The sequence below is a fragment of the Podarcis melisellensis genome (genome assembly GCF_964234715.1).
Source record: "Podarcis melisellensis genome assembly, chromosome: 13".
Classification (NCBI taxonomy): Eukaryota; Metazoa; Chordata; class Lepidosauria; order Squamata; family Lacertidae; genus Podarcis; species Podarcis melisellensis.
The window spans coordinates 42196746-42209046 of record NC_138545.1 but is presented as its reverse complement, the minus strand read 5'-3'; the positions used below and the strand labels follow the sequence as shown (position 1 = coordinate 42209046).

General features: G+C 47.7%; 1 protein-coding gene and 1 long non-coding RNA gene across 4 annotated transcripts in view; both read right to left on the bottom strand.

The window, feature by feature from the left end:
* Positions 1-12301, bottom strand: part of ARHGAP27 (Rho GTPase activating protein 27) — a 62562-nt gene that overhangs the window by 38135 nt on the left and 12126 nt on the right. For all 3 annotated transcript variants that reach the window (XM_081883929.1, XM_081883927.1, XM_081883928.1), the window contains exon 2: positions 10442-11239. In XM_081883929.1, the coding sequence (XP_081740055.1) occupies positions 10442-11197 (756 nt within the window). In that variant the 5' untranslated portion in view covers positions 11198-11239. The remainder of the gene's footprint in view (positions 1-10441; positions 11240-12301) is intronic.
* Positions 1-12301, bottom strand: part of LOC309354459 — a 91446-nt gene that overhangs the window by 71175 nt on the left and 7970 nt on the right. The gene's annotated exons all lie outside the window — the stretch shown is intronic.

Here is a 12301-nt window from a genome sequence, read left to right as displayed (position 1 = left end):
ACCCACAGAAGCGAAAATACCCAGAAATAACTGCATTCCCCCACTTAAAAATACAGAGCAGGCTCAGTCCGCAGTGGACTCGGGTGTATGAATTTGGCTAGCAACCATCCCTGCCACCCTCTACATTTCAGCACACCTTCAAGGTTTCTTCAGAAACGAATGAGAACATTTTTATTTATTATTATTATTGGTCATTTTGGGACAGAAGAATGATCCACATATATTTGGCTTATCAGGTGCATCAGGGAAGCTCATAAACTTCATTCATCTGGGCCAAATTCAACCCCTGTGGTTAATCCCCAGCATCAAAACTGAATGCAGAGTCTACCTTGCTGACAAATGAAAGCATATTTACAAATCTAGGAACACCCACCTCCTGGTTGAGGCAAGTAACCCTCACAACATCCTGTGGCAATTATTTTCACCCAGTTCTTAAAAAGACGCACTGCAATCATTGCTAGCAGTCTCCAACAGACGTATTCCATGCATTCCTCAAGCTCTTTTAACAGCCCCATCCTATGCCAAGGGAGATGGACCAAGGCCCACGAAAATAAATTAAGAGCACCTAACATTGCATAGGGACGCAGGTGGCGCTGTGAGTTAAACCACAGAGCCTAGGACTTGCCGATCAGAAGGTCAGCGTTTCGAATCCCCTCGACGGGGTGAGCTCCCGTTGCTCGGTCCCTGCTCCTGCCAACCTAGCAGTTCAAAAGCACATCAAAGTGCAACTAGATAAATAGGTACCGCTCCGGCGGGAAGGTAAATGGCATTTCCTTGCGCTGCTCTGGTTCGCCAGAAGCGGCTTAGTCATGCTGGCCACATGACCTGGAAGCTGTACACCGGCTCTCTCGGCCAATAAAGCGAGATGAGTGCCGCAACCCCAGAATCGGTCACGACTGGACCTAATGGTCAGGGGTCCCTTTACCTTTACCTAACATTGCATAAAATCAGGCTGAAATCATTTGCGCATCAGCCTGAGAGTAAATCAGTTTTGAATTGGTGAGACTGACTGTGAGCATGCATAGGACTGGTCTGTAAGCAACAACAAACCAAACCGTTCTAATGGCCCTTTCCACTTCCTGTGATGATATATATTCCATACGACAACTATGCATCTCAGAGCAACAAAATTCCTAAGACCTCATTAGTTAGAAACCCGTTGTCAATTTCAGCACATAGCTCCAGGTGCAAAAGCTGCAGGTTACCTTTTAAATCTTTGAATCCTTCCACTACATTTCTGCTTGATGGAAAACAAAAGCATTTTTTTGTTTAAAAATTAAGGAAGACAACCCTTCCACCCTGATCATTTTAATTATCATTTACATCATTCACCAATAAAATCTCCTCCTTCAGAGAACATCCCATTTTAACAGCAGAGTGTATATATTGCTACATACCACCCCAATCCCCACAGCAGTGCGAGAGTCCAGGATTTCTTTGGGGAAATGAGGCACAGCGGAGATTGCAGTGTCTTTATGACATATGGTTTATACAACCTGAGGCTAAGGTTGCACATAGCAGTCATACCCCTAGAGGTTCTGCCTCCCCCATAAGTGCAGTATTGCATTCAAACACACCCCAGCCATTTCTCTGCCTCTCTCTCCAGCCCCACTGCTCAATAACTCAGTTGGCATTAACTCTTGAAACTCTGAACTAAGCTCCTGTCCATATTGCTTCCCTTCCCTTCTCTAAGCTCTTGGCTTTTATCTCTCCAGTTAAAGGGCTCCCACTTCTCTAAGGTGAGTTTCTTTTGATTGCTAAAGACCAATTACCCAAGCTAGTCCTGACTTAATTAGCCCCAGCACTTGGCTTCATTAAAAGATTAGCAAGGTCTGGCACAGCTCAAATTCGCAATTGGGTCTATCCTAAATACAAATGAGTCTGGCTATTTCCTGCCTTTAATACTCCAAACCTAAATTAAATCCTACCACTAGCATAATCTGGAATCTAGGGTGTCTTGCACCCCCAGATTCATAATGATATCATTAATTTCAAACACGTGCACGCACACAAACACACACACCCCAAGATGGCAACTTCAGATTTAATAAATTCAGGTCCCCTGGGCAAAACTGCTGGGACAGGTCAGCAAGGTTGCCAACTTCTGTTCCTGGCTCTTGCTCCTCGCCTTGAAAAGCAGCTTGATCTACTGTCATCAAGAAGCTGTGAAACCGTCACTTCCTGTGCATAAAGCAGTGGTTAAAGGCACAGGATTTCCTCCTGTTAGGTTGTGGGTGGACATATCAGACGACACAGCGATTCTTCAAACAGCTCTTGTTTATTCACAAGCCACGACAGAACTGAACTTAAGGTTTCAGTCAGCCTGCTTATATAGAGCTCCAGTACAACGTTACTGTAGCAACTTTCTAAAACTATCCAATCACTGAACATCACTTTCGATCCCTTATTTGCATAACTATCTACAGTATCCCCCTGCTGGCCCAGGGTGAGAACTTCAGTACATAACACCACCCCCACCTACCAGACTTGTAGCCTTATAAACCAGGGATAGAAATTGGGGGACTTTGGCAGAACCAGAACAGACAACAAAGCCTTCTACTGGAAGATACGGTGCACATGTCTTCATCTAGACGTCCCAGGTTTGATTTCTGGCTTCTTTAGGTAGGGCTCCCAGGAGAGACCCCTCTCTGAAATGTTGGAGACCTGTTGCCAGTCAGTGCAAACAATACTGAGATAGCTGGAGTAATGATCAGAAACATAAGATATGGCCTTATACTAAAAAGCTACATGGGGAAGTGGGTGCAAAGACGGTTCTCACTGAGCATTGCTCATCAGCATCCTAGCTCAAAGGACCCTGTAGTGGAGTGTTTCTGGAGGAAGCAGAAACAGGCACCTTGTACAGTAGTACCTCAGGTTAAGTATTTAAATCGTTCTGGAGGTCTGTTCTTAACCTGAAACTGTTCTTAACCTGAAGCACCACTTTAGCTAATGGGGCCTCCTGCCGCCGCTGCGCAATTTCTGTTCTCATCCTGAGGTAAAGTTCTTAACCTGAGGTACTATTTCTGGGTTAGCGGAGTGTGTAACCTGAAGCGTCTGTAACCCGAGGTACCACTGTAGTCCCTCACACAGCAACCCATGAAGTCATGTATAGTGGTACCTACATCACTTTGCCAACAAAGGTCCGTATACTTAAAGCTATGGTTTTCCCAGAAGTGATGTATGGAAGTGAGAGCTGGACCATAAAGAAGGCTGGTCGCCGAAGAATTGATGCTTTTGAATTATGGTGCTGGAGGAGACGCTTGAGAGTCCCATGGACTGCAAGAAGATCAAACCTCTCCATTCTGAAGGAAATCAGCCCTGAGTGCTCACTGGAAGGACAGATCCTGAAGCTGAGGCTCCAATACTTTGGCCACCTCATGAGAAGAGAAGACTCCCTGGAAAAGACCCTGATGTTGGGAAAGATGGAGGGCACAAGGAGAAGGGGACGACAGAGGACGAGATGGTTGGACAGTGTTCTCAAAGCTACCAGCATGAGTTTGACCAAACTGCGGGAGGCAGTGGAAGACAGGAGTGCCTGGCGTGCTCTGGTCCATGGGGTCACGAGGAGTCGGACACAACTAAACAACAACAACAACAGTTGAGGTGATCCGTCCGAAAATAACCTCCCCAAAATGAACGTTTGTCATTTTTCAGCTACTAAATAGATTCAGCCTCAGGAGAAAAGGTGGCGGAAGCTTTCCCTGCTGCTCAGGCTGCACTGTCAAGGTAATCCTATGGTCAGCCTTCCAGCGTCACCATAGCTGACAACTTGCAGATTTGAAAATAAGGGACCTGCAGCCTTGAAAATAAGGGATCAGCAGCCAAAAGAAGGCATTTTGCTTAGCTTATGCACATTGGGGCTGCCGTCGTCCTGGCGCAAGGAGTTCCATCAGCTCTTCCCCACCTGAGAGGGAGGGAGGGAGGAAGAGAGACTCTCACCCACGAGCCCACATGAGGTGGTTGCGGCGCTGCGGTGGCCGCTGAAGCGCCGCCCTTCTGCGTCTCTCCCCTTCCCCTCCTCTTCCTCCTCCCTCAGGCCGCCTCCGGCTTCCTCTGGCAGCGCGGCAGAAGTCTCGCAAGAGAGGGGCTGCCTGCCCGCCTGCCACCACCCGTCTCCTCACGACGCACCCCTGAGGGGGAAAAGGGAGAGACGAAGACACGGCAACTTGTGTGCACGCTCTCTCTCGTGGCGGAGGACGCCGAGACGCTGCTTCCCTCCCGAGCCGAGCAAGCATGAAACCCGGGAAATTTAAGGGACATCATCAATCTGGGACAGCAGCGGGACACGGCGCTGGGATAAGGGAGTTTCCCGCCAAATAAGGGACGGTTGACAGCTATGCCTCTCAAAGGGACAAGCACCCATGTGGAGTGTCGTTTGGCATCCACAAAAGGGCTGTCAGTTTGTTCAGCTCTGGCCACTGCCCTAGGGTGTGGTCTCTGGCATGCAGCATTCCCCACTTCACCCTGTTATTTATAGCAAGGCAAGGCAGAGCATATTGCATAAACTAAGGTGCCAGGGAAGAGTTACATAAGCCAAGGTGCCACTGCAGACCGGTGGCTAAAATAGTAAAGGCAGTGTGATAACGTAACTCAACCCTAGAAGCTTGCACCCAAATATCTGGAGGGGTTTCTGGCAGGTCTCCTGTGCCCCTGAAAAGCTGGATGATAGGCACACATTTAAACTGAACATTTCCCCATGCAGGGGAAGCTTCTCCTGTTGGATTTCTGCCTGGCACACAGCTGCGAAAGGCACAGGAGCCTCACTAGAGAAAATGGTGACACCTCAAGGTGAGGGGGTTTGTTGGGCGATTTTATAAGAAGAGAAACATGGAGCCTTAAAACTGCTGGGAAATAACACCCTTTGCATTTCTAGGGATGGATGAAACCTCTCAATTTCAGTTTCTCATTTTTCCCACTCTTCAGTTCTCCACATTTTCATGTCAGTTTGTTATACAGTGGTACCTTGGGTTACATACGCTTCAGGTTACATACTCTGCTAACCCAGAAATAGTGCTTCAGGTTAAGAACTTTGCTTCAGGATGAGAACAGAAATCGCGCAGCGGTGGCATAGCAGCAGCAGGAGGCCCCACTAGCTAAAGTGGTGCTTCAGGTTAAGAACAGTTTCAGGTTAAGAACGGACCTCCAGAACAAATTAAGTACTTAAGCTGAGGTACCACTGTGTATATATATATATATATATATATTCAAGTCCTCACAAACATTTGCCGGCATTTTAGTGCAAATGTATCCCAATATTCATATTTTCGGAAGCAATTTCCCCTGACATAATGCATTTTTATGCCTTTTTAAAAAAACAAATATGCGCACTTCCTCCCATTATTCACATTTTTGTACACTTCATTTGATTGGAGAACTGCGTCAAAAAAAAGTGGATAAATGCTAACTTTGAAGGATAGCTGTGTTTTGGTCCACGTATTGTGAACGAAGCAGATTCACTTTAATGTGTGAACCAAAAATTTCCCCTCTTCTAGGTGAGGGAACCTTAAACGGCACAGGCCAGATCTGCCTATTCAGTGGGATATGATACTCATATGGCTACGTTTCTCTCCCTGCCCCAGTCTAAATACTCCAAGACGAACTCTTAACGAGCTCGGGTTGCAATTAATCAAATTATGCACTGCCAAGCGGCTTCAGGGCCTCTCGGGCTGCAGAGTTAGGAACCAGCTGGGTGAGCTGTCATTCTGACTGCGCATGAGTCATTAGTTAAATTAGAGCTACCTTGTTCTGTCTCTGCAGGCAAACATTTGCTGAAGGACTGAGTCGTCCACAAGTCACACAGGACCCTCCAAATATTCAGACCTCCAGGTAGGCAGGATCACTCTTCAAGGGAAGCACAGGCATCACCTGCTCACAGGTGCTGCCTTTCCTGAGATGTGGTCTCTACCTGTCGCAGAATCAGGTGGGAAAGTGGACTCTACCACTCGACAGAGCAGATGGGGGAAATTACTTATTTAAATACTTTTTAAAAAACGCTTTTAATTCTCTTTTTTTGGGGGGGGGGAAACACTCCAAAAGAAAACTAGCACAGCAGATAAATATTAGAAGTTTTCTGCTTAATTTGCTATTTTTCTTCTTCTGTTTGCTGGAATTATTGGGGGGGGGGACATGCAAAAATGGTATCTCCCACCTGTGGTCTTCTTAAGATGTTCCTTCGGCCCGTTTCCTTCGGCCCCATCAATTGATCAAGCTTTAGTGAGGTGCTGCCACCTGCTGGATCCTCTGAGTTTGCAGGAGGAAAGGATCCATTTCAAGCATTTTTAACATGTTTAGTTTCCTATTTTGCTACAGTTGTTACCTCCTCACTTACTGGAGAACCTATTTGCGCGGGTGGTGCTGTGGTCTAAACCACAGAGCCTAGGATTTGCCGATCAGAAGGTCGGTGGTTCGAATCCCCGCAAAGGGGTGAGCTCCCGTTGCCCGGTCCCTGCCCCTGCCAAGCTAGCAGTTCGAAAGCACGTCAAAGTGCAAGTAGATAAATAGGTACCACTCCGGCGGGGAGGTGAACGGCGTTTCCGTGCGCTGCTCTGGTTCGCCAGAAGCGGCTTAGTCATGCTGGCCACATGACCCGGAAGCTGTATGCCAGCTCCCTTGGCCAATAAAGCGAGATGAGCGCCGCAACCCCAGAGTCGGCCACGACAGGACCTAATGGTCAGGGGTCCCTTTACCTTTACATAGGATCATAGAGCTACAGAGATGGAAGGGCTCCAAGGGTCATCTAGTCCAACCCCAGGAATCACAGTTAAAGAGTCCCTGACAAGGCAGCCATCAAGCCTCCGTTTAAAAACCTCCAAAGAAGAAGAGTCCTATAGACAGCAATTCAAAAGGGCTCAGCATAGAAATTTAATGATGGGGAGATGCACCTGTTGCATTTCTGCCTGCTTTGCCTTCCAGATGTTGAACAGCACATAGATTCCCAATTTCAGGGGTGGGGCTCCTGGTGTGATTAATGCACGTTTGTCTTAAATACACCAAAGCAGCAACAAAGTCTAGCAGGGAAAGAATGACCAAGAAAGAAGTCTATTCAACGATTAATTTGATCGGTCAAATTAGAGCTGAAAGGCTGAGGATACTCGGTAGGGATAAATTTGGTGCAGTTCACACTTAAAGGCAAACTAATTCATTTATCTATTTGTTGAATTTATATACAGTGGTACCTCAGGTTACATACGCTTCAGGTTACAGACTCCGCTAACCCAGAAATAGTGCTTCAGGTTAAGAACTTTGCTTCAGGATGAGAACAGAAATCGTGCAGCAGCGGCGCGGCAGCAGCGGGAGGCCCCATTAGCTAAAGTGGTGCTTCAGGTTAAGAATGGACCTCCGGAACGAATTAAGTACTTAATCTGAGGTACCACTGTACACTGGACGCTTGGGTTGCGAACGTGATGTGTGCGGGATGCACGTCCGCAACTCGCAGCGGCGCGTCTGCGCACGTGTGGGTTGCGATTTGGCACTTCTGCGCATGCGCAAAGTGTGATTTAGCGCTTCTGTGCATGTGTGACCGCCGAAACCCGGAAGTTACCCGTTCTGGTACTTCTGGTTTTCGGCAGGTCGGTAACCCGAAAAAACGCAACCTGAAGCGTCTGTAACCCGAGGTATGACTGTAGTATCATTTCTCGCACACATGAACTTCAGCCGGCTTGCTCACTTCTCCCTTATGCAAGGGGGAACCTGAAGCAGGTCTGACTTCCCGGCCTCCTGTTTGCTTGTATCGCCATGGAAAAATGGGAATCGAAAATAAGCCACAGCCATGAGAACAAACAGCCTTGTTAGTTCACCAGGTGCTGGATATACAGGATTGTATCTACCCAAGATTTTGCTCTGCCTGGTAGGTTTTCGCAGGCTTTGAAAGAAGCGCACTCACTTCTTATCACTGGAATGACGTCCCAACATGCCAGAGGCTTTTCCTGACAACACACTCTGCCCTTTCCATGCTGCATCCAAAGGGAGAGATTCAGCAAAGAGACCTTTTCCACACCGCAGAGCGGAGGAGACAGGGAAAGCTGCATATGTTCCAGTTGTGCTTTTAGGTTGCACAGGAACCTATCTCTGGGAAGAAGTTGGTAGCTGTGCACAGGCAGATAAATCACATGGTGTTGCTTTTCTGTGGCTGTAGCCCAAACATGCAAAATCCTTTTGACCTAGTGGGCCAGATCTTTATCTCCCCACCCAGCACCTCTGCTGGCCTACTTTGACAGGTGGGTGGGGCCTGCCTACTGTCAATCACCTGAAATAATAATAGCATCTGGTGACTGACAGGTAGGGTGTCCCACCCACCTGTCAAAGCTGGCCCGTAAGGGGGGGGGGAGAGATAGTGACCAAGCAGAATTCAGCTCCCTGCACATCAGCTGATGAGTTTGGTCCTGCTTTCTGCAGGGATCAGGTGGGTGATCAGATGATCCAGCTGCAACACTACCTGCTCCACACCTGACATCACATATGATGCTTGGGATGGGGCAAGTGGATGTGGTTTGGGGAAAACAGTCTCACAGGCCAAATGCTGCCCGAGGACTGCCCCCACCACTGCTGTGCCCCACCTCCATCAATTCCTGCACACAGAAAAGTCAACCATGCTGCTTTCCAGTGTTCAAGCAGTTTGTTTCATTCATTCTCCAATCTACATACTGTCAGAAAGGGCTAGGCTACAACATTTTTCTACATCTGGAACATTATGTCGCTGGAGGATCTTGGGTAACGTGCATAGGAGAAAGAATGCCGATGGCAAGGTTAACTAGAGTCAGGGTTTGGCCCCAGAGCCTCTTTTGCTACCATAAGGTAAAGGTAAAGGGACCCCTGACCATTAGGTCCAGTCGTGGCCGACTCTGGGGTTGCGGCGCTCATCTCGCTTTATTGGACGAGGGAGCCGGCGTACAGCTTCCGGGTCATGTGGCCAGCTAAGCCGCTTCTGGAGAACCAGAGCAGCGCACGAAACGCCGTTTACCTTCCCAATGGAGCAGTACCTATTTATCTACTTGCACTTTGACGTGCTTTCAAACTGCTAGGTTGCCAGGAGCAGGGACCGGGCAACGGGAGCTCACCCCGTCGCGGGGATTCGAACCACCGACCTTCTAATCAGCAAGTTCTAGGCTCTGTGGTTTAACCCACAGCACCACCTGCGTCCCGATTTTGCTACCATAACATGCAACAAAAGAGGTGCCTCTGAGCATGTGCAGAGTGGCAATTCTTCAAGGAACCCAAATTGGCTCCTTCCCAACTGAAGGCAGAAGGTCAGAATGTGTGGCTTACCAGCAATGGAATACTAGCTCCGCCTAAGGTATGAAGGAGAACAGCAACTGAAAAAAGATAGACATAATACAGGAAGAAATATCATGGACAGTAATAGCCACACACAAGAAGAACCAAGAGTTTGAAGGCTTCGCCTGTAGGCCTGTTAATTATTTGATGTCTTAATGTGAATGGAAGTCATTAAAACTGCAGCTGCTGTATAAGGGTTTGTTATTCTGACTGGTATGTAATTGGAATTTATAAGTTTTTGGAATGCAGAGTTAAAGTAAATGATCAAATCATCAATTCTAGCATGCGGGGGGGGGGGGCAACAAAATAATATAACTTGGCACCTGAACAACTGGCATTATTAATTGTATTATAATTTGGTATTGACAACGAGGCTTTTATCGGGTTATTGTAATTGAAAACTACTGTATTTTTCACTCCATAAGACGCACCTGACCATAAGATGCACCTAGTTTTTAGAGGGGGAAAGCAAGAAAAAAATTATTCTGCACAGAGCATGTAAGCAGCTCTCGCTTTTCTTGCTTTAAACCCTTCCGTCCCTCCTTCTGCTTCGCTGAGAAGTCAGCAGAGCAAGAGGGATAGCTGCGCAACGCCTCTTGTTCTGCTAGCTTCCCAGTAAAGCAGGATGAGGGACGAAAGGGAGCCATTACAAGGGAACGCTGAGCAGAGCCTGGCAGCGGCTCTTGCTGGCTTTTCCGGGAGGTGGGGGACGGGACAGAGGGCAGCCCGTCAGTCCCTTCCCCCACCTCCCAGAAAAGCCCCCAAGAGCTGTGCGCTCTTTAAAGAGCCACGCCTAGCGTTTGTGCTGCTCTTGGGGGCTTTTCCCTGAGGAGAGAGAAGGGACTGGTGGGCTGCTCTTCTCCCTCCTCGGGGAAAAGCCACACGCTCCACACGGCTCTTTAAAGGGAGCGCTGAGCAGAGCCGCCTGCATTCGCACCATAAGACGCACACACACATTTCCCCTTACTTTTTAGGAAGGAAAAAGTGCGCCTTATGGAGCGAAAAATACGGTAATAAAAATGTGTGGCTTACCTAGAAAAGGCTGCTTCTCAACTGGGGGAGTCAGAGATACAGGGCGTTAGCCCAACAACAACAACAAATGAGGACCTCCACATGATATTTTTAAAGCAAATATTTAAGGCAGATATTTTTTAAGCAAATCCCATACCTGTCTGGCACAGGGCTCCAGCGTACCCTGCTCCAACCTTTCCTCCGCTGCTTTGTGGAAGGTTTCGGAGTTGCTCTTTGGGAGCGGGCGAGCCGGACTCCATGAGGCGGCTTTGTACAAGTTCCCAACACCCGCCTGGCCGGGGGGCGTCGCAAATTTCGCCAAGTCGTCCAGGGACACCGTAGACCTTATGTGTTCAGAGGAATGGCTGTAGCCCACGGGACCTGTCGCGTAGCGAGGCTTCAGGGAACCGTGAGATGCACTGAGAGCAGAAAGAGTGGCTCTGCTCGCTCCAGAAATACGGGACGGAGCGTTCCCACCAACGTCAAAGGGGATCGTCGTCCCGACCCCTGAGGAGATCGAGCACCGCGGGGAAGAAGAGGCAGCTTTCTCCGCATCTACCTCACACGCTGGAACGGCATTGACAAACCGATATTCGTACTCCGCCGGCGGCTCTTGGCTGACCCGGATAGAGGCCTCTAAGTTGACATTTTCCAGCATGGTTGTGGAGGGCAGCTCCTCAGAGGATGGCATGGTGTGCGTCACAGAGCCCAGCTCCTTGACATATTTTGCTGGGATATAGAAAGGCCGGGCTTCTTTGTTCTTCCTCACGTGCCACCAGTGGTCATTGGTTCGCCTCAGAAGCATGTATCTCTCGTTGGGCTGTATTGAAATAAGCTGTCCGTCCTTAGCGGTGTACTCAAAGGGGTATTCCACCAAGACGTATCTCTCCTCCTTGCCACCCAGGGAATCCATTCTTGTGCCCTAAAGTGGCTTCCTCGGAGCAGCAACTTCTTTCTGAAAAGGAAAAAGGAAAAGTTGGTGGCATGGGTTGAGATACGTAGGCCTGGAAAAACTAATGTTTGATGCAACTTGTCTGAGAAAATTAATGAGCAAACGCCTAGATTTTATTTCATCGGAACTGAGTGAAGATGGCGTCTGCCACCAGAGAAGGACTTTTGGATTGATTTGGCATAAACACCAGCGTGTGAGGACATTCTGCAAACAACAGACTTACCAGCTGCAAAAAAAGGAGTGTCATACAAATTTCACACAGAAGCACATTATTGTTTACTTCAACTCGCCTGTGGAAACAACTCACAGGCTACGAAAGAAGGAAGGATAACAACAGGAAGATTTAAAGAAGGAACTATTGGAAACTCAAGGCAGTAGAAACATAAGATGATTAGAGCCCCACTGAACTTGAAGCACGGGAAGCCCCAACAAAAAATTATAATTTGGCAGAATATTTGGATTATATGAGATGTATTTGTATAATTTGGAATACTTTATGTGATTTGATTGGATTGTTAAAATGGAAAATTTAATAAACATTATTTTAAAAAAACCAAAGAGATAGGTAGGCCTGTGTGGACTTAGCAATGGGGGGAAAACGGCAAAAGAAAGAGTTCTGTAACAAGCAGAATCCTACAACTCATGTAAGAGGCAAATGTAAGATAAATCCACTTAGTTTCTGTCAGGACAGGCCCTACCGTTAGGCAGAGTGAACCCAGGCACTAGGTTTTGGTTGCTGTAAAGGCCGCCAAATTGTTAGTTTTTAAAGATATGAGTATTGTATTTTTACTGCCTGGGGTGGGGAGAGGTGCTTGTGGGTTTTTCTGTCTCAGGTGGCAAAACATGAGAGGAAGGCAAAAGGTACAGAACCAGCCTTTGTTTTGCCCAATTGTTTTGCCCTTTGTTTATTCACAGGCCAGAAGATAACTGGGCTGAAGGGTTCAGCCAGCCTGCTTATATAGAGCTCAACTACAAAGCAACAGTACCAACTTTCTGTAACTATCCAATCACTGAACGTAATTTCAATTCCTTATTTGCATATGTGGACCTGAGTGAAAACTATCT